Source organism: Amblyomma mixtum, chromosome 1 (assembly GCF_055824585.1).
Source record: "Amblyomma mixtum isolate Tamu chromosome 1, ASM5582458v1, whole genome shotgun sequence".
In the NCBI taxonomy this organism is placed as follows: Eukaryota; Metazoa; Arthropoda; class Arachnida; order Ixodida; family Ixodidae; genus Amblyomma; species Amblyomma mixtum.
Genome location: NC_143012.1, coordinates 316,099,890 through 316,120,551, shown reverse-complemented (window position 1 = coordinate 316,120,551; position 20,662 = coordinate 316,099,890). Strand labels below are relative to the sequence as shown.

At 45.6% G+C, this 20,662-nt stretch overlaps 1 protein-coding gene across 2 annotated transcripts in view; it reads left to right on the top strand.

Annotated features, from left to right (window-relative positions):
* The window catches only part of Nup98-96 (nuclear pore complex protein Nup98-96), an 85,133-nt gene extending 70,017 nt beyond the window's left edge, over nt 1-15,116 (top strand). For both annotated transcript variants that reach the window (XM_089567053.1, XM_089567051.1), the window contains exons 30-36: nt 92-155; nt 723-931; nt 2,736-3,036; nt 9,050-9,173; nt 9,736-9,869; nt 11,139-11,236; nt 14,009-15,116. In XM_089567053.1, the coding sequence (XP_089423179.1) occupies nt 92-155; nt 723-931; nt 2,736-3,036; nt 9,050-9,173; nt 9,736-9,869; nt 11,139-11,236; nt 14,009-14,216 (1,138 nt within the window). In that variant the 3' untranslated portion in view covers nt 14,217-15,116. The remainder of the gene's footprint in view (nt 1-91; nt 156-722; nt 932-2,735; nt 3,037-9,049; nt 9,174-9,735; nt 9,870-11,138; nt 11,237-14,008) is intronic.
* Nucleotides 15,117-20,662: the final 5,546 nt, after the last annotated feature.

Here is a 20,662-nt window from a genome sequence, read left to right as displayed (position 1 = left end):
TTAACGCCATTAACGCTCTCGCGTCTAACCCTTAAGGCGGAGCTTAAGTGTCCCCTTCAGTTTTTGTGTCTGTCTGGTTTGTTCATTGCAGGTACCGCTGCTCACCAACTGGCAGCATAAGTGATGCTGTGGCTGCTTATAAGGCTGCTTTCGAAGTGAGAACATAAACATTTCCTTGCTTGCTTTGGATAGGATTTCATTTCTTAGACCCATACCTTATCAAGGCTGATGGTCTTGCTTGATCACTTGAGTCATTGGGCTTCTGGGTGCACTGATTGGCCATGGCAGTTCATTTGCTACAAAAGTGCCCTTTGGCCAGCAGTGATGAAGCTCAGCTGGTGGCTGTGATGCTGCTTCTTTTTGTTTGTACACAGCTACTATGATATTTTAAACTTTTCTGCAAGCACAGGCTACCCACAACTTGCATTTTTGCTTCTGCATTGCGTGGTGGCATTGCATGCCAGCACTGGTGTTTTCTTGGCACATGCATGTTGGGATCGACCAGTCAATAAGTGTGCTCCATTGTGCACTTGTGTATGGCAAGTCCAAATTCCTTGTCTCTTAGGCTTAGCTTTACTGCATGATTTTAACGTTCACTATAAAATGTTGGCAAGTAGACAGTTGTTCTTAATATAATGCTGCAAAGATCGCCGCATGGACGCTCTGCCAGTTCTGAGGGCTTAGTATTTGCTCATTGTATCCCATTGGTCATGTGTGGGCAGAGTGACCAGCCCCTGCGTCCCTATGCCCGGCCACCATACCCGCCCTGCCATGAGGATGACGGGGGTGATGAGCCATACGCACTGGACCCCGAGGCCCCCCTGGACACGTGCTACCTGCTGCTCAAGCTCTACTGTGATCGGTCCCAGCGGCTGGACAGGCTGCTGGCTCCAGTCTCCTCTGTGCCTTCCCAGCTGGACTTCAGGATCAGGTAATCCTCCCCTTTGCAAGGGCTGCTTGGCTGCTGGCAGTGCATCAGCAGTGTTGCTTATGCGCAGCCTCATGCTCACATTTGGAAGCTTACCAGTGTCCCTCAAAAGGAAAGTACATAATAGTTGCATCTTACCAGTACCCATCTAGGGGGCACAAACTTGTAGGATGGCAAAGAGGCTTGGTATTAATCTGTGGGCGATACAAAACCATATTAAGGGAAAGGAAGAGAGCAGAATGGGTTGAGGAAGTGGATATCCTTGCTAAAATCAAAAAGAGGAAATGGACATGGGCAGGGCATGTAATCCAGAGAAGGGTAGCGAAGTGTATTCCAAGGGAAGGCAAGCATTGAGGGAGAAGCAGAGGTTCATGTAGTGAGATAATATTAAGAGCTTGAAAGTTAGGGTAAACGTCATGAGATTAGGAAGTTTGTGAGAATAGAATGGCCACCCCTGGTACAGTACAGGGGGGATTAGAGATCGGTGGGAGATGCCTTTGTCCTGCAGTGGACCCAACGAGACTGATAGTGATGCAGCAGCAGCAGTGTCTTCCAGGCATTTGGTCATCGGTCTCCCAGTCACCGAATGTGATAGTGCAGGTGCACTTAAATAGCAGGTGTCCCGTGTTTATGCCATAGATGCACTATTAACAGCATCGGGGAGTTCTAGTGCTGTCTGAAATTTTCACAGTTTCAGAAGCTGGATTTTAGTTTTTTTGTGGTTTCGAAACATGTTAAATCTAGGGGTGTGCGTCTGCTATTCGACACCTCGAATAGTTTGTGAATAGTATTTACTATTCATGAATAGTTCACTTCGCACCACACTTTCATTATTCCAAATATTCGAATATTATTGGGCTGGGTCCTTGTGTGGACCAGCCTCACATTGATGCTGGCAGAGCTATAGTGGCTAGCAGTGCACGTTGCTGTTCTGTGGACGGAAATGCATTGTGGGCATCGGCCAGCATGGGGCACGAGTAGATGCAAGCATGCTTTTTTTCCCCCGCACATGTGTGCTGCTGCACAAAGGTGCGGGGTGTACCTGTCCTTGGAGAGAGCAGGTTTAAGGTACTCTGAGGTGAGTACTTTCGTCTAAACACCAGTAGCAGAGGCGTACCCCTATACCAAGATCGTGAGTGCAAGAAAGTGGCAGTGCTCTTCGAAGTGAATACTGTGCAGCCGCGTCGGAATGCTTCTTGATGCCGACTTTCTCATCGCGGTACATAAAATAACTGGCATTTCACTTCTGATCTAATTTCAACCATCTAATTTCAACCATCGAAGGGTGTAAACAATAAGGTATCACTGGCTGTGAAGTTGGTTTCCAGTGACACTGCAACTACGACAGCCAGTGCAGACAGAGCGCTTGCCTCTGTCATGTGGCAGTTCTGCATTCTTTTCTTTGTCGATATTCGTCTTTTGTACTCTCCATGCAGTGAGTTCAGTGTAGTTCCTACCACGGCATGTTTGCTTTTGCATCTGGGCTTTCAAATCGGGGCTTTGTCCCATCATGCGCACTCCTTGGTGGCGTGCCGTACCGTACCGCTATCAAAGGTCGAGTTTGTGGAGGGGTGCCAATATCTGCAGTGCTGTGATCACACGGAGGTGTCTAAGCGTGCATAAGACAATGGACTTCTACTTTCAGCTGCTTGTTTTCCTGAACTCTCAGACTTCGAAGTATACCTCAGGAATATTCCAGGTTTTCGAATATTCCTATTGACTTCGCACAACCTGATAGAAAAGTGTTTATCTTTAATTTGAGCTGCTTGAACTGATATTATAGATTATTTGTGTTTTTTTCTTCCAGCTGGCTTCTGCACAAGCTCGTGCAAGCCTTTGGCTTCAGCCACCTGTCACAAACGGCAGCGGAGACCCTGCACACAGGCTTTGCTGCGCAGCTTGAGTCATGGGGCCTCTGGCCCTGGGCTGTGTTTGTGCTGCTGCACCTGGAAGACGCCGAGGGTCGTCGCAAGGCTGTGACTGAGTTGCTCACGCGACATGCCTCTGGTTCACGTGAGGGCTCCAACCCCGAGACAGCCCTGACCGAGGACGAGAGCTTTGTCTGCAGCCGCTTGGCTGTGCCCCCAGCCTGGGTCTACAAGGCCAAGGTCTGTGATTCGTCTCTGTGTTCTGGGCTCCCTGGGATCTCTCAAGCAAATATTGTGCATGAAACTGTGGAAAGGAAAAAGAGCACTCGAAACAGTAGTTCAAACTGGGGCTCATTCCATGTTGTTCTTTCAGTTTGCATGCAAACATGTGCATATATATTATTTTACTAGCAAGTAGCAAAATCAAGCGTGCAAAAAAAAAAAAAAAAACATCCATGGCTTCAGGTTCGTAATAATGCATTGCTTTTATTAGGGTACCTTGCGAGTAATTTGCCTTTTTCTGTGCCATGTTTAAGGTTTTAGGTTGACAGAAATGGCAGAGTCTTGCGATGTGGTATACCTGTAATGTCAGCTCAGCCCTGTGACTTCTGTCCCATTCATATACTGCCTGTTAGTCTCTTATAAAGGCTTGAAAACGTAGCAGCTCAAAAAAACCAGAACAAAATAGACACAGGTACGACAGGACATACTATGCTGCAAAGAAATACTATGCAAAAGCACCGAAGTTTGGGCCAGTTGGTATTGATCCATCTTGAAAATGTAGCAGCACGAAAAAACGAGGACAAAATACAGTGCAATCCACTTATAACGATATTGAGAAAACGGGAAAATTCGATCGTTATAACCGATTATCGTTATATCTGGACCGCAAAAAAAAATAAAGAAAAAAAAGCAAACGAGAGCACGCATGCATTTTCCCGTGCATGCAGACTTACCTACTTGCCAGCGATGATTCAGTCGGATAGAACAAAGCTAGTCACTAAAGAACACTGAACACTTTATTGCTGTACATATAAAGAGAATAAATAGGTTAATCACGCTTAAAAAAGTCTGAAATCCGTGCTTGCTTGAGCAGCAGCTGAAGCTTAATTATTTCCGTATGCATCGTCTCTAGTTGCTGCGCGTACATGTGCGGAAGTCCTGTACCGTGCATAAAGCCTATCAGCGACTGGATGGACTGTAAGGCACTTCGTGAAGACATTGGAGCTGGCGTGGTGGTGTCACTGCCATCGTTGTCAATGCTGCCGTCATCGTCATCACTTTTTTCATCATCGCTCGATGCCGCTTTTTGTCGCAATAGCTGCTCCTCGGCAATGGCCTCATCGGTGAATTCCTCACACGAAGCAGCAGCGTTGTCAGCGTTCAAAAAGTCGTCTAAGAGCGCTCCACCGGCGTTGTCGGAAGCGGCAACATGATTCCAGAGTGCACCCACATCGGCAGTTTCGGGGAGCAAGTCATCTGTCCCTTCTGAGACCGCACAGTCGGGACGCACGAAGCTTGCTTTTCTAAAGCAGTTCTTGATTGTGGACTGCTTCACCTCATACCACGCACCATACACAAACCGCACCGCTTCGATCAAGCTCACCTTCAGGTGAGGAGGCCCGGAAGCATGCTCTGGCGATATCGAGCGGTCTATTTTTAAGATCAGCCATTCGAGCATGCGACGTCTGTAGAGGCCCTTGAAATTGGCAATTACGCCTGCGTCCATGGGCTGCAGACCTGCCGTGGTGTTCGGAGGCAGGAAGACCAACTCAACAGATATCAGCTTCGTGCTAACGCTGTGTGCAGAGCAATTGTCGAGGAGTAGGACAACTTTCCTCTTCTTTCGTTCCATTGCGCCGTCAAACTCGAGCAGCCATTCCTGAAACAGGTCGCGAGTCATCCACGCTTTTTTGTTATTCCGATAGCGGACTGGAATATGTTGGTTCCTGAAGCAGTGGGGCCTCTTGGATTTCCCAATCACAAACGGCTTGAGACGCTCGCTACCATCCATGCTGGCGCACAAAAACACTGTCACTCGAACCTTGCTGTGCTTTCCACCGATGCACGGGTCCCCTTTGAGCGCGTGCATCCTTGAAGGCAGCATTTCGTAGAACAACGCTGTCTCGTCCCCATTGAAAATGTTCTTTTCCTCATAGCGCTCCAACAGCTCGGGCAGTTTTGTCGCCAGCCACTCGTCTTTCGCCGACACGTCCAGCGAGGCAGCCTCCCCGACGACGCTTTTATAAACAATGCCGTGGCGATCCTTGAACCTCTGGATCCATCCTCCGCCGGGCTCGAAGTTTTCACGTCCCAGAAGCAAAGCGAATGTCTTCGCCTTTGCAGACAGAATCGATCCTGTGATCGGAACATTCCGGTTGCGGGCGTTCAGGAACCACTGGTAGAGACTCTCTTCGACATCTCTGTACAAAGGGTCTCTAACCCTCTTTCGCTGGTCGTCGTGGCCGCTGGAGCCGGCCTTCTCGAGGACATCTACAGCCTTGATTATGGTCGAAATAGTCGACTGCGAAAGCCCATACTTTTTAGTGAGGCTTCCTACCTTGAAGCCTTGCCGGAAATCCTTGTGAATCTGGTGCTTCACCTCGAGAAAGATCGCCGTCCGCTTAGACGGCGCCATCTTCCACGTACAATCGTGCGATCGTGGCGATAGTGATACGGCCGCACCCTTCGCACGGCACGGCGGTGGCCAACGGACTGGCGGCCAAGCAAACGCTCCCCTTCTCCCCACCTTCTCTCTCCAGCGATTGCGATGATGATGGCGCTTACTTCCAAAGGCCGCATGTATCGCCTCCTTGCGGATTTCTCCACAACGGTCTATTTGCGGCACTTTTCCCGTCATTCTCTTCAAATAATTTTATTTTTTTTGCAAACATTCATACGAAATTTCCTATTAAATACTTTCCAGGCGGTCAAAATTCTATTGTTATATCCGATATATCGCCGATAATCGTATCGTTATATGTGGTTTATTTTTACATAGGGGCAATGGGAAAATTGATAAATCTAAATAATTTGATCGTTATAACCGATATATCGTTATATCTGGTATCGTTATAAATGGGCTACACTGTAGACACAGGTACGACAGGACATATGCTGCAATATTTGTGTCTATTGCTGTGTCTATTTTGTCCTCGTTTTTTCGTGCTGCTACGTTTTCAAGATGGATCAATACCAATTGGCCCAAACTTCGGTGTTTCTTATAAAGGCCTCCACTTGTAACTCTCTGGACTGGTTTGTTTTCCCATTCTTTGAAAAAAAATCGCTTGTGCCCATCTTTCCCCAATTGCTGCATTCTTGTTAATTGGCATGGTACTGGACACAAGGCAAATTTCATAGCAAGCAAACCTTTTTAGAGTCCACTATGGTGTTCAGATGAACGGTGTAGTGAACTTTTAACTTTTGCAACAGATTGTGCATGTTCCTTTGAGGGGCGTGACGGCTCCTCAGTAAAGTCCAAAATTTTTCACAGGTGTGATTTATTGGATTCTGAAAAGTCTGTAATCTTGTGTCATTCTGCCTTCTTTTTGTTAAGGGGGGACATGGGTCTTAGAGCATTTTTTTTTATTTACAGACCAAATGCAATGAAACTGCACAGACTTATTCAGTTTTTTCTGCTGATTTCAAATATGCAATTTGTTTATTTCTAGGGCAATTAGTTCCTGAGATATTAATATATTTCATGCCATTGTCTGCTCAAACAATAGAAAAAAAATGGGCCACCAGAAATTTAATTTTAATATGTGGATAGATACTACAATGTGTGAGGAATGCAATGCTGGAAGCAGTTTTCAGTTTTTTGTCCGTTTGGAAAAATGGGCTTAAAAGTTAGTTTTCAAGTGAGTTAACCAGACATACAGTGCCAGAAAACACATGACACACATGAAACTAACTATAAGCCCATTTGTTCACACGGACAAAAAAACTGAAAACTGCTTCCAGCGTTGCATTCCTCACACATTGTAGTATCTACCTACATACTGAAATTAAATTTCTGGTGGCCCATTTTTTTTCTATTGTTTGAGCAGACAATGGCATGTTATATATTAATATCTCAGGAAATAATTGGCCTAGAAATACTTACTGCATATTTGAAATCAGCAGAAAAAACTGAATACGTTTGTGTAGTTTCATTGCATTTGGCTTGTAAATAAAAAAATTGCTCAAAGACCCATGTCCCCCCTTAACTTCTCATTCAGTAGTGTTTGTGTCAGCATGTCCCTAGTCAAGCTCTTCTAAGCTGCATCACTTGGCAGTGTGCAGTAGTAGATTGTGCTTACTGTCGCGCTCACTATGAGATTCAACATACCAGGTGTGGTAGGAGCTCAGTTTTTGAAGCAGTGCGAGCCTTGTGGTGCTAGAAATTGATGCAGTTTGTAGAAGAAAGCACACTGAATGGTTGTGCGTATTGGGTGTTCTGTGGGAAAACGCACTGATTTGCTATTAAAAGGACACTGAGGAGAAATTGAAGTTGGCTTGTATCGACAGAATACCAGCTCCTGATTACAAAAATTGCCACTCATACTGACAACAAAGCTCTTGTAACGTAGAAAAGAGCAAGAACCAAAATACAGGTATCGCCGCCACAGGCCAAACTCGCAAGTACAAGCTTCATGACGTCATAGGACAAAACAGTGTTGCTAGAACCAACGGTTCTAGCAACACTAGAACATGAGAAGTTACAAATCACTGGGGCGCAGCCAATGCATGCGCAAATGTCCTTGACGTCGCCAGATGGCGCCACGTACCCGGCAGCTACGCACGCGCCTGCAGCATTGGGATCAATCAGCGCCTGCTCACCGGCGGTAGGCGGGCTCTCGGTATTCCGCTAACGGTAACAAGGTACACGGTATGCTAAAGGTGTCTATTTGCGAGAACTTCGTTGACGACTTTGAGAGCGGGATCCATCGTAACGCTGGCAAAACGCCGGTGCAAACGTAAACGAAGCGACGGTAGCGACGGTCGCAATAGCCGATAGATGCCTTCAACGTGCGGCCAGCGGTAGCTTTCTTTTCGGCTGCTGCTAGGCCGCACTGCTGGCCGCCAGAAATCACGGAGTCTGCGTTACGTCGTGTGCACGTCATGTTTCACGTCACTTAGTCCTGTGTCGTCATAAGAGAATCCCAAGTTTGAATTAGAGCGGCAGGAAAAACTTTTTCAACTTCGAATCCAAATTTCTTAGAAATAAATGCATCTTTCGCTGCCGGCCAAGTGGCAACAAAGCCATGAAATGCCGAACTATCGGATTTTGCTTTTAAAAAAATATTAATAGAGCTCTCCTCACTGTCCCTTTAAGTGGAACTCATTTGGCTCACTTCGGACGTGTTTCCAGTCATATTGAGCACGATACATTTATTTTCATGGAAGAAGTTCTTAGTGAAGGGCTGCTGAGAAAAATTAAACCTAATTTTTGTTCTTACCAAAATTTGATAATTTGGCTTATTGTGCCTCTGTTGGTGTTTTCAGCAAAAGACACATTTATGATGAAAAATTTGGAGTTGAAAATACTAAAATGGTTCAGCAAAGATAAATGGAATGGAATTATTGTTCGGACGACATCACAAACATTCGGAACTCCATGATCACTGGCTGTAAGTGGTTGGCGGTGTGGTCTAACCTCAGAGATCCATTAAACTTGAAGTGATTGCAGTTTTCTTGTGAAAAGGGCCTGTGGCGGCATCATGTACCTGTGTTTTATGATTTGGCCTTTTCTAACCTAAACTCCATTTTTAGTTAAAGTAGCTTCTTTTTCATTGCATCGTGGTGATGAATCGTAGGCCATTGTGCGCAGGGGATGTTCAAAATTACACAAATGTGCTTTCCCACGTAACAATGTTGCCCAAGACAAGATGGCAGAGTTCTGTATAAAAGAACTGTGAAGGTTACAGGTGACGTTCTAAGGTTGTGGATGGAATGATCGAATCGTATTTTGAAAGAATTGAACAAAAAACTACTCCTTCTTGCTTTGTTTCAGCTGGAGACACATGGTTGGCCATCTTGTCTTGGGCAACATTGTTGTGTGACAAAGCTCACTTAAGGAATATTGCGTATCCCCTATTTGTCCTTTTAATGGCACTTGATGGCAGTGGTCTCTTTAGAGGTAGCAGTGTATTGCATGTTTTGTCTTGCCTCGTCTTTGTGACTGTTAGTTGATCTGATTGGGCTTGTGTGTGATACATGTACAGCAGCAACTTACAGTGATCATTTTTTTTTTTTTTTTTACTCTCTGCAGGCCATCCGTGCTAGTGCGGAGGGGAACTACAAAGACAGAGCAGTGTTCCTTTTGAAGGGCGAGCTTTGGGACGAAGCTCACGATACCGTTGTCCATCACCTTGCCACTGATGCCATCATTGATGGTATGATGCATGCTTGTTTTTTTTTAATTACAGCTGACTTCCTTTGAGTTGAACCTGGCTAAGATGAATCCTCTGCCATAGCAAACAGGGCGAGAATTCTTGGTTCCTGACTGCATGCATAAGTGCACCTGTCAGGTTGTCAGTTCTTAGCGGTCACCAGTACGGTGCTTGTAGGGGTCACACCACAGCATCCATTGTCACGTCGTGGAAGTAGCGAGCACAGTCTAGATATGACGCAGAAACCAGGGACTAATTTTTGGGCAACTCTGAGGAGAAACACCATGGGAGTAGGGGTTTCACTTGCTCTCAGGGATGAGTCTCCAGTTGTAACGAGCTGCACTATTTTTTTTCACATTCCTATTCAGTTCTAATTCGAAAACTTCAATATTAGTACACCCCTAATTATTTGCATTTTCTTCGCAGACAAATTTCATATTTTCTCACACCTGATTGAGATGTCTCCTCGCATGTGTTTGCTGCTTGTTCGCATGTTTGCTGCTTGCCGCAGAAGCAGTGGGCTGATGTATGCCGGTGCTTATTGTTCCTCGGTGTCCATGTGCAGATGACCTCGATGAATTGGCGAAACTTTTGCAACCCCTCGCTGCAAACTGTGGCAGTATCCGGAACTGGAACATCGGTGGAAAGGTTTTCCATGACTTCCTCTGTGTGTGCGACACCATCAGGAAGGCCACACAGGTCAGTGCTATTGCCTTGACATTCGTGTCTTAGCATTCGGACTTACGTGCTTGTGAATCATTTAGCTTGGTTTGAAAGGGCGCATAATTGGCGGATAAATGCAGTGAGTTGTTATCTGTAGACTAGATAATTAACTGATTATCAAGGGGTTAAAATGCTACAGCATTATTGGATATCGTATAAATACGTGCGTGTAAGGGCTGCACTCGTGTATAGGCCGCACTCCGTTTTCGTGAAGGAAATTAAAAAAAAAAAAAATCCGTGTAAGGGCCGCACTCGAATTTTCCATGACCCAGGCGAGAATAGCCTTCTAAATGCATGCCCCGTGGCCTCCGCAATCAGCACCAGCTGCGAGAAATGGGCGCTTGATCACGGAGGCCACACACACGCACAGGAGCTTCAAAGCGCCATCCATAGATGGCACTCGAGGCCGCGGTCATCATCATCATCGTCCACTTTTTTCTCCGCCGCGACCTCCCGCTATCCACATTGGCATCAGTATCACCAGCTCCAGCCTTTTGTGACGTGTGAGTGCGTTCACTGTAGTAATTGTGGTGGTTGTTGCTTTCTCGTGCTGCCACCAAGCATTTGCAGTTTTAGCACAATGAGCAAGCATTTCTACACGTCTGGGAGTTAGCTCTTGAACACGGCAAGCGTGCGGCGGGCAGGAAATTCGATGTGGCCGAGAAGTGCGTCTGGTGCTGGTGCAACCAAAAGGATGCATTGAGAAGCACAAGCTGCAAAAAGCATGCTTTCCAGGGCAAGCCGTGCGAGTTTCCCAAACTGGAAGTAGGCTGCTCTGCCATGTGATGGAAGTGCGGAACAATGGCTACGCATTGACAGCGGGCATGCTGCACGACTTCTTTTGGGATGAGCGTGCACCAGAGCACAGCGCCAGCTCGGAACGCTGTGTGGCATTGCATAAGACAGTGGGATGTGGAAGTGTACTGGTGCAAATAGAGTTTGGGTGGTGTAGGAAGACGATTACATTGTTTTCAGCAAAGGACGCAAGCTTCACGAATTGTTAGGGTTGGGTGCTTTCGTAAGTAATTTTTGGTGCATGTGGTATTCGTGGGCAGTGTGCTGGTAAGCCAACTCATTGCCGGGGATGGCCATGTGACCACCCACGCATCCACTGAAGGGTTATCAATCGTGAGCTCAAGGCTGTGGGTGCGGCATTTAAGGTGACCGAGGAGGAGAGGGCTCTGAGAGAACAGTACCTTTCAGCTGCAAGACTTTGTTGCAGTCAAATGTGTTGCTGTTTTCCAGGGTGAACTCAGTGCGTATGACCTGGAAGCCATCCGGCCAGCCGTTCTCTCTCTCTGTGGCACAGTCTCCTGCCTCACCTGCAAGACTCCAAGAGACAGGTTAGATCCTCACGCTTCATTCACATTGTTACTGCCTTTTTTTTTTTGTCTTAGTATGACTTTTGTGCAGTGCTAACAAACTGTGTTTCGGTTGATTGGCACTACTGTATTGAAATTCTATTATTAGCTAACACTAGCTCACTGTGTGCTACCCGAATGGCACTCGGGTAGCACACTAGTGCAATGCCAGAGGTGGCTCGATGCCTACTTTGCTGTTTGTAGATGGTACGGCACCATGCAGTCACAACTGCACATTACTTGATAAAGAAAGCACTATGCATGTGGCTGAAAAGATTGATAAAAAGCTGCTTAGTGTACACCTGTGGGTCAGGCTTGGTCATATTCAGTTCGTGGTGAGTGACCTTGAATCTTTTAAATAAGAGTGCTTAGGTACTGTGTTATCTCTGGGCGATTATATTTTGACTAGGCTCTTATGAATACTCGAGAATTTAAAATTTTCAGTCCAGTAGTAAGGTATATATTCGATTTGATCTGAATGTTTGGTATTCAAAATCTTGGAAGTATTCATCTGAAGTGAATAACATTTCTGGAACTCTTGTTTGGTGTTACTGGTCGAACATAACTTCTGCAAATGGCATCGTAGTGCACAAACTGCTCCCTCAACACTGGACACACACATCCTAGGCATCCGGATCACACACCTGCACATTCGCACATGTGCCGGAGGCCAATCTACGCATCCTCACAGCTGGTGTGAGCATGGCACTCGGATTTGTACCTGCCAGGTATCTGCACTTGTGCCACACCAGCACTGCGGCTTCCGTGACTTCCACGAGTCATTGACCTGGCTAGCTACTGCAGCCTCTCTTCTCTTCCACACATAAAGTTCGCTGATCAAAGTGGTGGCAGAAGCACAAGAGGGAGTCAGCACGACGACATTGGAGGCGGGTGTACTTTTCTGACACCTAAAACAGAGTGGTGCTGGGCACGCAGGCACGTGGTGCATACACATTGCAGGTGTGCGTGGAGTCGACACTCAGCAACACAGTCACAATTAAGTCTGTCAGTAAAAAGCAAGCAACTATCAAAGGCGATAAAATGGTGCAACTTCCATGTCTCCCACTTAAGCACGGCCCAGTTGACTGTCTGCATGGTGAACCGAACTGCCAGCGTTCTTGTAGTTTCGGATCCCAGTGCAAAGCACTCTCTGGCCTGATAGATGATAGACGAAACGCCAGACTGACAACTAAGAACGCTGCTTTGTTTGTTTGCGTATAGCTACCAGAAACTGACGCACCCACTGTTCTCCACACTTTATGCGGCCCGGTCACAGGTGTTACTTTCAGTATTGCCTCCACCGCCGGTTTCATTGTTTTTGCCCTGTTGCATTTGCGACACCGTCAGACACATCTTCGTTCATGAATTCCACATTTGAGCGCTGCTGTCGTGGCACGCAAGCGCATGGCCACGTGGATTTTTTCCACACGTCAGAAACTCATCTACAACACTCATAAAAATAAACCAATGAAGTAGAAGTAAATAAAGTTTTGTTGGCATGCTTTACATTGTGGCCCTAGCACTTCTGCCAGAAACGCAGTAGCTGAAAAGTTTATTTTTCTCATTTTCTGTAGTTATTCAGTTGACCAAAACAAAAATACTAGAGTAATTATATACAATGGTTGACAGCATGTTTGAAGTTGCCTCCATCTATCTTTCCTTGGTATATTTTAAGGGGAGACATGGGTCTTAGAGAATTTTTTTTTTATTTACAGACCAAATGCAATGAAACTGCACAGACTTATTCAGTTTTTTCTGATGATTTCAAATATGCAATTTGTTTATTTCTAGGCCAATTAGTTCCTGAGATATTAATATATATCATGCCATTGTCTGCTGAAACAATAGAAAAAAAATGGGCCACCAGAAATTTGATTTTAATATGTGGGTAGACACTACAATGTGTGAGGAATGCAACGCTGGAAGCAGTTCTCAGTTTTTTGTCCGTGTGGACAAATGGGCTTAGTAGTTAGTTTTCAAGTGAGTTAACAAGACATACAGTGCCAGAAAACACATGACACACATGAAACTAACTACATATAAGCCCATTTGTCCTCATGGACAAAAAACTGCAAACTGCTTCCAGCGTTGCATTCCTCACACATTGTAGTATCTACCCACATATTAAGATTAAATTTCTGGTAGCCCATTTTTTTTTTCTATTGTTTCAGCAGACAATGGCATGATATATATTAATATCTCAGGAACTAATTGGCCTAGAAATATACAAATTGCATATTTGAAATCAGCAGAAAAAACTGAATAAGGCTGTGCAGTTTCATTGCATTTGGTCTGTAAATAAAAAAAAATTTCTAAGACCCATGTCCCCCCTTAATCTTTGTCTAAAGATAGCTAGCTGAGACACCTGGTATATGGAATGTCATAACGAGCCCCTCATGTCCCTTCCCTTGTCTGCTCAATACTCCACCTCAGTGGTTTAACTCTTTCGCCACCGCGCCTTAGGCCATTGGTCATAGATGACCGACGTTTTAAACCTGCCGCCTATTGTCTATTATCACCACAGTAGTGTGCTGCACCTGGTTTTTGTGCACGAGAATTTGTAAATGTTTAGGCTGAAACAAGTAACGTTTTTTGCAGTGTGTAAAAGCTACAGTTGAGAATTTGCACATCTCTGTTGATAGCAACAGTTACGATGGTATTTTGTGCTGTCCTAAAGGGCATTAATTTGTTTTTAACCAAGGAGCACATGGCATGAAAACTCGCTGATCTATCTCATTGGTACCCAATCTGCAGGCTGTGCCAGGCTGAGGTAGCCAAGAAGACATCTTTGGTTCTCCAGCTGATAACCAGCGCAGAGTCAGGAGCCCTGGACAACATAGCACATTCAGCGTGCCGCAACATTGAACGGCTGTCAATGCCTGATGACTACTCGATTGGAGATTTTGAGTTGCTTGCTCGCACGTTTACGCAGAATTCAATTTTGTCCGATGATGCAAGCTGAGTCCCTTGGCCTGCCACCAACTCCACATGAATACGCTGAATTATATTTTTTAATGCATTTGTAATTGCTCTGGCAAGTGGACGCTGTGTTGCAGTACCATGTAACTCGCTAAACAGTCAGGTTCGTGGCTGGCTGATTACCATCTGATAGCATCCAGTGAGACTTTCATACTTCTTTTGTAAGTTCTGTAACTTTTTGTCATCAGGTTTTAATTGTCCTAATATGCTTCACTGTCAGCATGTGAAATACATGTAGCAAATCATGTTAGCCCAAGGCCTTTTCTGAAGGCATGCGTTGGGATGCGAGGACTTGGGTTTTCTGTAAATGTTTAGGCTCAGTTCTAGGTCAGTGTCATTAAGTACGCATAAGCAGATTTCACAGTTTGGGGGGAAACAGAGGGGAAGTTGTGTTATTTCCGCTGTTGCTTTCATTCACGAATTGCTTTTCATGTCTAGGTCTCTAGTGTCTGATCATGCCATGCAGTCTGTGGCTTTTTTTTTTTTTCTTGACTACATTTTCTTAAAGGTATGTACGAGACTTGTTCCTTTGATCATATTTTGTTTGCATATTGACTTGGCCTGAGTGGAAATTTGAATATCATGTTAAATGTAAGTGCTTGCTCACCTGTCACTTAAAGGCACTGAATTTTTTTAGGGATATGCTTCTTTACGGATTCACATTCGTGGATTGTTGTTTGGCTAAGAGGTAAAATAGGTGAATGAGAATTGTGATGTTGCAAACGTATATAAAAGCCGACATCTCTGAGAGTTGAAATTGTGTTTAGGCAACAAAGTGCATTAATTCGGGATGCATTGTGTAATAACATGCTGATTACAATGGCTGTATGTTGTGTACAGTGAACTTGTGTGGAACTTTTAATAAAAACAGCATTCAGAACAAGCACTGGCTGTTTGTTGGAAAAGCTTAAAGGCGCAGTGAAGAGAAATCTGAACTCGTCTTTTTGCCGCGGAAACTCAATCTACACGTTCCGAGCATTCTTAGAAACTTCGATTTATTGCTCTGCGTGGCCAATTTCTCTAATTAAATTGAATTAACATCCGGCTCCCGCCTTTTTTTTTTTAATTCTCCCATACGGTTGGCGGAGTCGACCAACACGTGGAGTGCCTTTACCCCAGTCCCGTGGCGGCTTGCCGCTCTGCCATCGGCGGAGTAATACGTCGTAATCCGTAGTAGCAAATAGTCCGCGCATATTTTTATTTCTGTGTGCTTATTTTGCGGCTATATTATCTGCGAATGAAACTATTTATTCACGGAAATCTAAAACAAAATAAAGCGAAAGCAAAGCCTCCACGGAGCTGGCTGAAAGTTGGCAGAGCTGGCAGTTTATGCACCACAACCTTAGCTGGGCACGTTGAAGCCTAGTTGGCAAACGGCTGCTGACATGCGCATGAGATGCACATTCAAGAAAATAGACTGCTCACAAACGCTGTCGCTTTAATGTTGTTGCAACCAACATTCCCATATTTCGATTCTGAAATGTTACAGTGGCGAGGGCTACTGAACTAAAGGAAGCATTGGTCACAAAATAAAAGAGAATATCATGAGAGAAGGTCTTCATTTTAAAAATTCTTTTCCTAAATTTCAGTTGCAGAAAATCAGTTTGCGGCGAACTGGTCGAGAGTAATTGGCTCCAAGAAAAATTTTAAGAATACACTTATAGGAACCATTCTTACCATAAATGGTTCTGGCTCATATATTACCACGTATTGCGATCTGGGTTCTTCCTTTAGAGCTTTTATATTGCTGTCTTGCTATATCGAAGCCACATAGTCAAGAGCACGGGCGGAGGGACTACAAAAGAGGAAGAAGCATGTGTGAAGGCTAGCACCTTTGGAGGTTTCTTTTTATCCTTTTTGTGAGAAACCTTTCCCTTCAGCCCTTTTATTATCACTCTCTTAACAATCATGGTTTTCTTTCTTGCAAGGCGGGTAGGTATATCAAACCATCTGAGATTTCTACTCTTAAGTTACACCGCAAAAAAAGCTCAACAGGGCAAACATTCAGGGTGCTGATATAGTGAGGGTATGCCTTAGTACGTCATGGAAGCTTAAAGGGACAGAACACTGAATTTTAAGGACCCAATTTTTTTCAGCCCAGTGAAAAGCTTGCTGTCTAAGGTGCTATATTCCGCAACAGTTTTATTGGACATGCTGTAGGAAATGCTTACAGATAATTTTTAAGTCAGTGCATGCCCCCTTTTTTATGTATCCTGATGCTGGAAGCCATGATCAGCGAGCGCGATGGCAATTGCACGTCGTCAGAAGCGCTGCAACAAAATCTAATATATAGATCTCACCCGCCAGACAGTTAATTAGACATTTATTATATGATGTAGCGTCTGTTTCAGTTTCCATAGCCAGAGTTCTAACGGCACAGTGATTTACGCATTGTCAACGAAAGTTTTAGTAGACCATGGTTAAAAGTCCTCAACAAAGCGCTCATAGAGCGCTAGGACGCCAAGCATCCTACACTGTAAACAAGAATCAACCCAAATGGGAGTTTAAATGGTTGATGTCGCCCTTTAAACTCCATATGTGGAAACATTTACTCCATCAATGTGGAGTAAAAATGTGCTAAATGACCTGTTTTACTGCCTGCACTCAGTAATGAGGCATAAAGGATTCTCCTTCTTATAGCTCCAATTTTTAAATGGAATTTCTTGGTATCAATGCGCCCCCTAGCGTCACGTCTGCTTCTGGTCAGTCATCCGATAATGATGGTGAGTGACGACCCCTTGGTTACCATCATCGCTGGATTTCTGCTCATTTCTGCTCCTTCAGGTATCTGGTATCTGCTTGTCGCCGTCTTCCTCTACAGGAAGCTACATAATTGATCTGCTCCTGTGAAGACTCCAGTGCTCTAACCATATGTGACCTTCCTTTGTTATTGTCGCCAACCCATTCACTTAGGCCTAATTCTCACAGCTTTTTTAGTGTGGTTCTCACGGTGCATTTCAGCTGATTATAATGCGTTGCATGAACATGTAACTGTGATAAAACAGTTTCAACGCTGAGCTCTTGATTGAGCTGATGAGTCTACATTTTTCCTCAGTCATTTTGAGAAGCTAAGCCTTAAAGGGACCATGAAAAGAATTAAAAGCCGCTTGTAAATGTTAGAAGTGATGCTCAGAAGCATTGACACCAAGTATGAATCTTCGGAACTGAGCCGGCAATCTATTATGAATTTTTAAAAATCGTGTTTTTTAAAGTTCGCGGGCCGCTTGGTGTCTTCGTAGGGAGCAATTCTGAAACCAAAATCGGGAAAACAGACGTCACTAGTCCCATGACGTCGGCAGGCCACCACACGCTGTCATTCGCTAGAGCCGCGGCAGCTTCGACGTCACGGGCACACTTCCGGTAGCGGTGAACATCGTCTGCTCGAGCGGCCGCGCGACCCCCTCGGGCAAGCGCGAGCGAGGGCATTGCCTTCGCGCATATGGTTTTAATTTACCTCTGCCGCCTCTTTCTGTCGCGAGTTCGGGAGCCAAGAAAGCGCAGAGACCGGAGAAACGCTGCCGACACACGCTGCTCCTCGGGAGTGGGACAACCGGAAGTCGTAAACCGAACGTCAGCGAATGACGTGTTCATGGGCGGAGCCCAGTCCCGGAGCTGTTTTCTTTATTCTTTTATGGTACCCCGCGCGTACGAGTTGAGGGGGGAGAGGAGGAGCGTGATTTTTAATCGCCTATAACTTCGTTGTTATTCATGCTAGCTCAAAAATTCTTGCGCTGGAGTGACGAGTGATGGATTGCCTATCTTTACGTAATCTCAATAAATTTGTTTCTTAGTCCCTTTAAAAAAGTGGATATGAAAGCAACACTGTCATACCAAACTACCTTCAGTGGTGTTATCATTTTCAACTTATTGTGCTCTGCTTTTTAGTCAAATATAGCGTGGTGCATGACCGTGAAAACTACCCTGCACCTGCTTTTCAGTTTTGAATAATTGATTCTATCGTTAATTACTTTATCAACAAGCGCAGCCAGCTAAACAAGCCCGTGCAGCATAAGGAGATGACTCCTGCCGCCACTGGGCTTGCAGACGCGAGGTCACATTAGGGCAGCGCAATTTCCCAAGTTGGGTTTCCGACGGCCCCCCAGCTACTGCCCGTTTCCGCCTCTGGTATTGCTGTAAGAATAAGCCTGAAAGAGGATAAATAAACATGACGCCATTTTTGGGCTCCATTTCATCGGATTCTACAGTAAAGGAGTAACGCAAAAGCTGCTTTATTTGCCGAGTGGACTTCAACAAATAGAAACAGTAGTTCAGATACTCTTCTCTGCACCGTAAAGGCCAGAGGTGTACTTAAAAGAAGAAAATGTTTTACGCAACTACGCATGGCTTTGCACTGCCAGAAGGAAGCCGCGACAGCCGTCGATCGCCGATGGTAAATAAAAATATTCGCACAACACGGCGTTTTACATTTATTTTGAGGGTAAAGGGAACAGAGGAAAATTCGTGGCATGCACTCACTCGCTGCACAATGCGTGCTCCGTGCCATGCTGAACGTAAGTTGCTGCTGTGATCGAATGGTTGTGCAGACTACAATTTACGTTTTTTATTCTTTTTATGCAGGCACTGCAAGAACCGCGAGATGCCGCTGTGAAGTTAATTTTTCTGCAGGAAATAAAAAAAGGATGAGCTAAAAAGTTCTTGTTAAAGTGGAAAGACTGCCTTGGTATGTAAAGTGCATTTTTTCAGTGCAAAAAACACAGGACGAAGGAAGGAGAAACACGTTTGTCCTGAGTGTTTCTCTTTTCTTCATTCTGTGCTTTTTGCACCGAAAAAATTGGCTGTGGTTTAGCTCTGGTTAAACCTGGTAAAGTAGCGAGAGGTGCATACCCCTGGCCATGCTTAGGTTCACTTGAAAGTAAGACGCACGGTTTAAGTAATGGCTTGAACTTTATTTTTTATGCCAATGAAGGCGCTCCGGTGCGCACAACTGTTGAGGCGGGCGGCGTCTGCGCCGTCGGCGAGGCGCGCGGCGTGCACACCAGCTGCGTGCTCTGACGTCACTGCGCGCATGCGCACAGATGGCGGGGCGGGGTGCCACGACAGCGCGCAGCCACACGCCTGGCGTAGTGTAGCTATCGCTACCAAAAAAAAAAAGTCTTGCTGCGTTTCTCTTTATATATGCGTTCGGAGACTTCTCAGACGAAGTTTCCATAGGTTTGCCATGGTACGAAGCGCACGCATACCTACGCTGACGCCTGAAAACTAACTTGTAAGCTAACTTGCGAGCTCGATGCAGAGCACGTCACACCACGGCTATCGAGAACCGTAAGGGACGCCGAAAAGCCACCTTTGGCAAGTCAAACGCGTCAGTGCAGTAGCGCGTCGCTGGCGACTGAGCATCCGCGGACATAAGCGTCTTCACGTTGCCACACACTACACACGATCATAGTTCAGGCCGCTTCAACAGCTAAAAGAGTTCTAGAATAGGAAATGCACGTTTGCGCGCTGTTAACGCAAGCATTCTGCACGACAATAGACACCTTTAGCATACCGTGTACCGTGTTACCTGAGTACCGGGAGCCCCCCTACCACGGTGAGTACGCGCTGATTGGTCCCGATGCTGCAGGAGCGCGCGTATCTGCCGGGTACGTGGCGCCGTCAAGGCGATTGGCGCATGCGCATTGGCTGCGCGCAGGCTCCCGGTTATCCGGTACCAGTGACGTAAACACGGTACACGGTATGCTAAAGGTGTCTATTATGTTTTATGCATGACCTGCCCATCATCGTTCATTCCATTGGTCATATTACTTCATTCAACGTACGCAGACAAGGATAACTCCGGTGATAGTGGTGCCATCCGGTTTAAACGAAGAGAACAATTTTTGCAACAAACTGGTCGGTGCTCGTTAAGACTAGGAGCTGCCGAATCGTCCAACGAAACCCTATTGAAAATACTGAACGTGGATTCTGCGTGCCTATCTTTGCGTGTTTATTGCCACGCACATGTGACGATTGAGCGAGGTCGCAGAACACGAGACATATTTCACACAATTTGCGCAAGCCGAGCAAGCTCGCAAATGCGACATATCTGTCACATAAAGTGCACAAGCCGCGTAAGGCTCGTACAGCAGGAGACATCCTCGCGTGATATGCGCAAGCCGGGTGGGGCTTCCAGAATGTCCGAGAGCCAAGGGTGAGTCCCAGAATGTTCAAGAGCCTTGTCTGGCTCACAGAGCACTAGACAGTGTCAAATGGAGTTACCATCATGATACCGATAATACCTTGCATGGCTGCAAGGCTCCTACATCACTGCTCAACACGTTACGCCAATGCCCTACCTAAAGGCCTCCTCACCTGTCTGTCACTGCCTCATTCAGCATGCATGTTGTGAGATAACAAGCTTTGCAGCAATGGTGCTTCGTGGGATGACTCTCATGTATGTAGCATGCTTGCAAAAGGACATAGATAAGG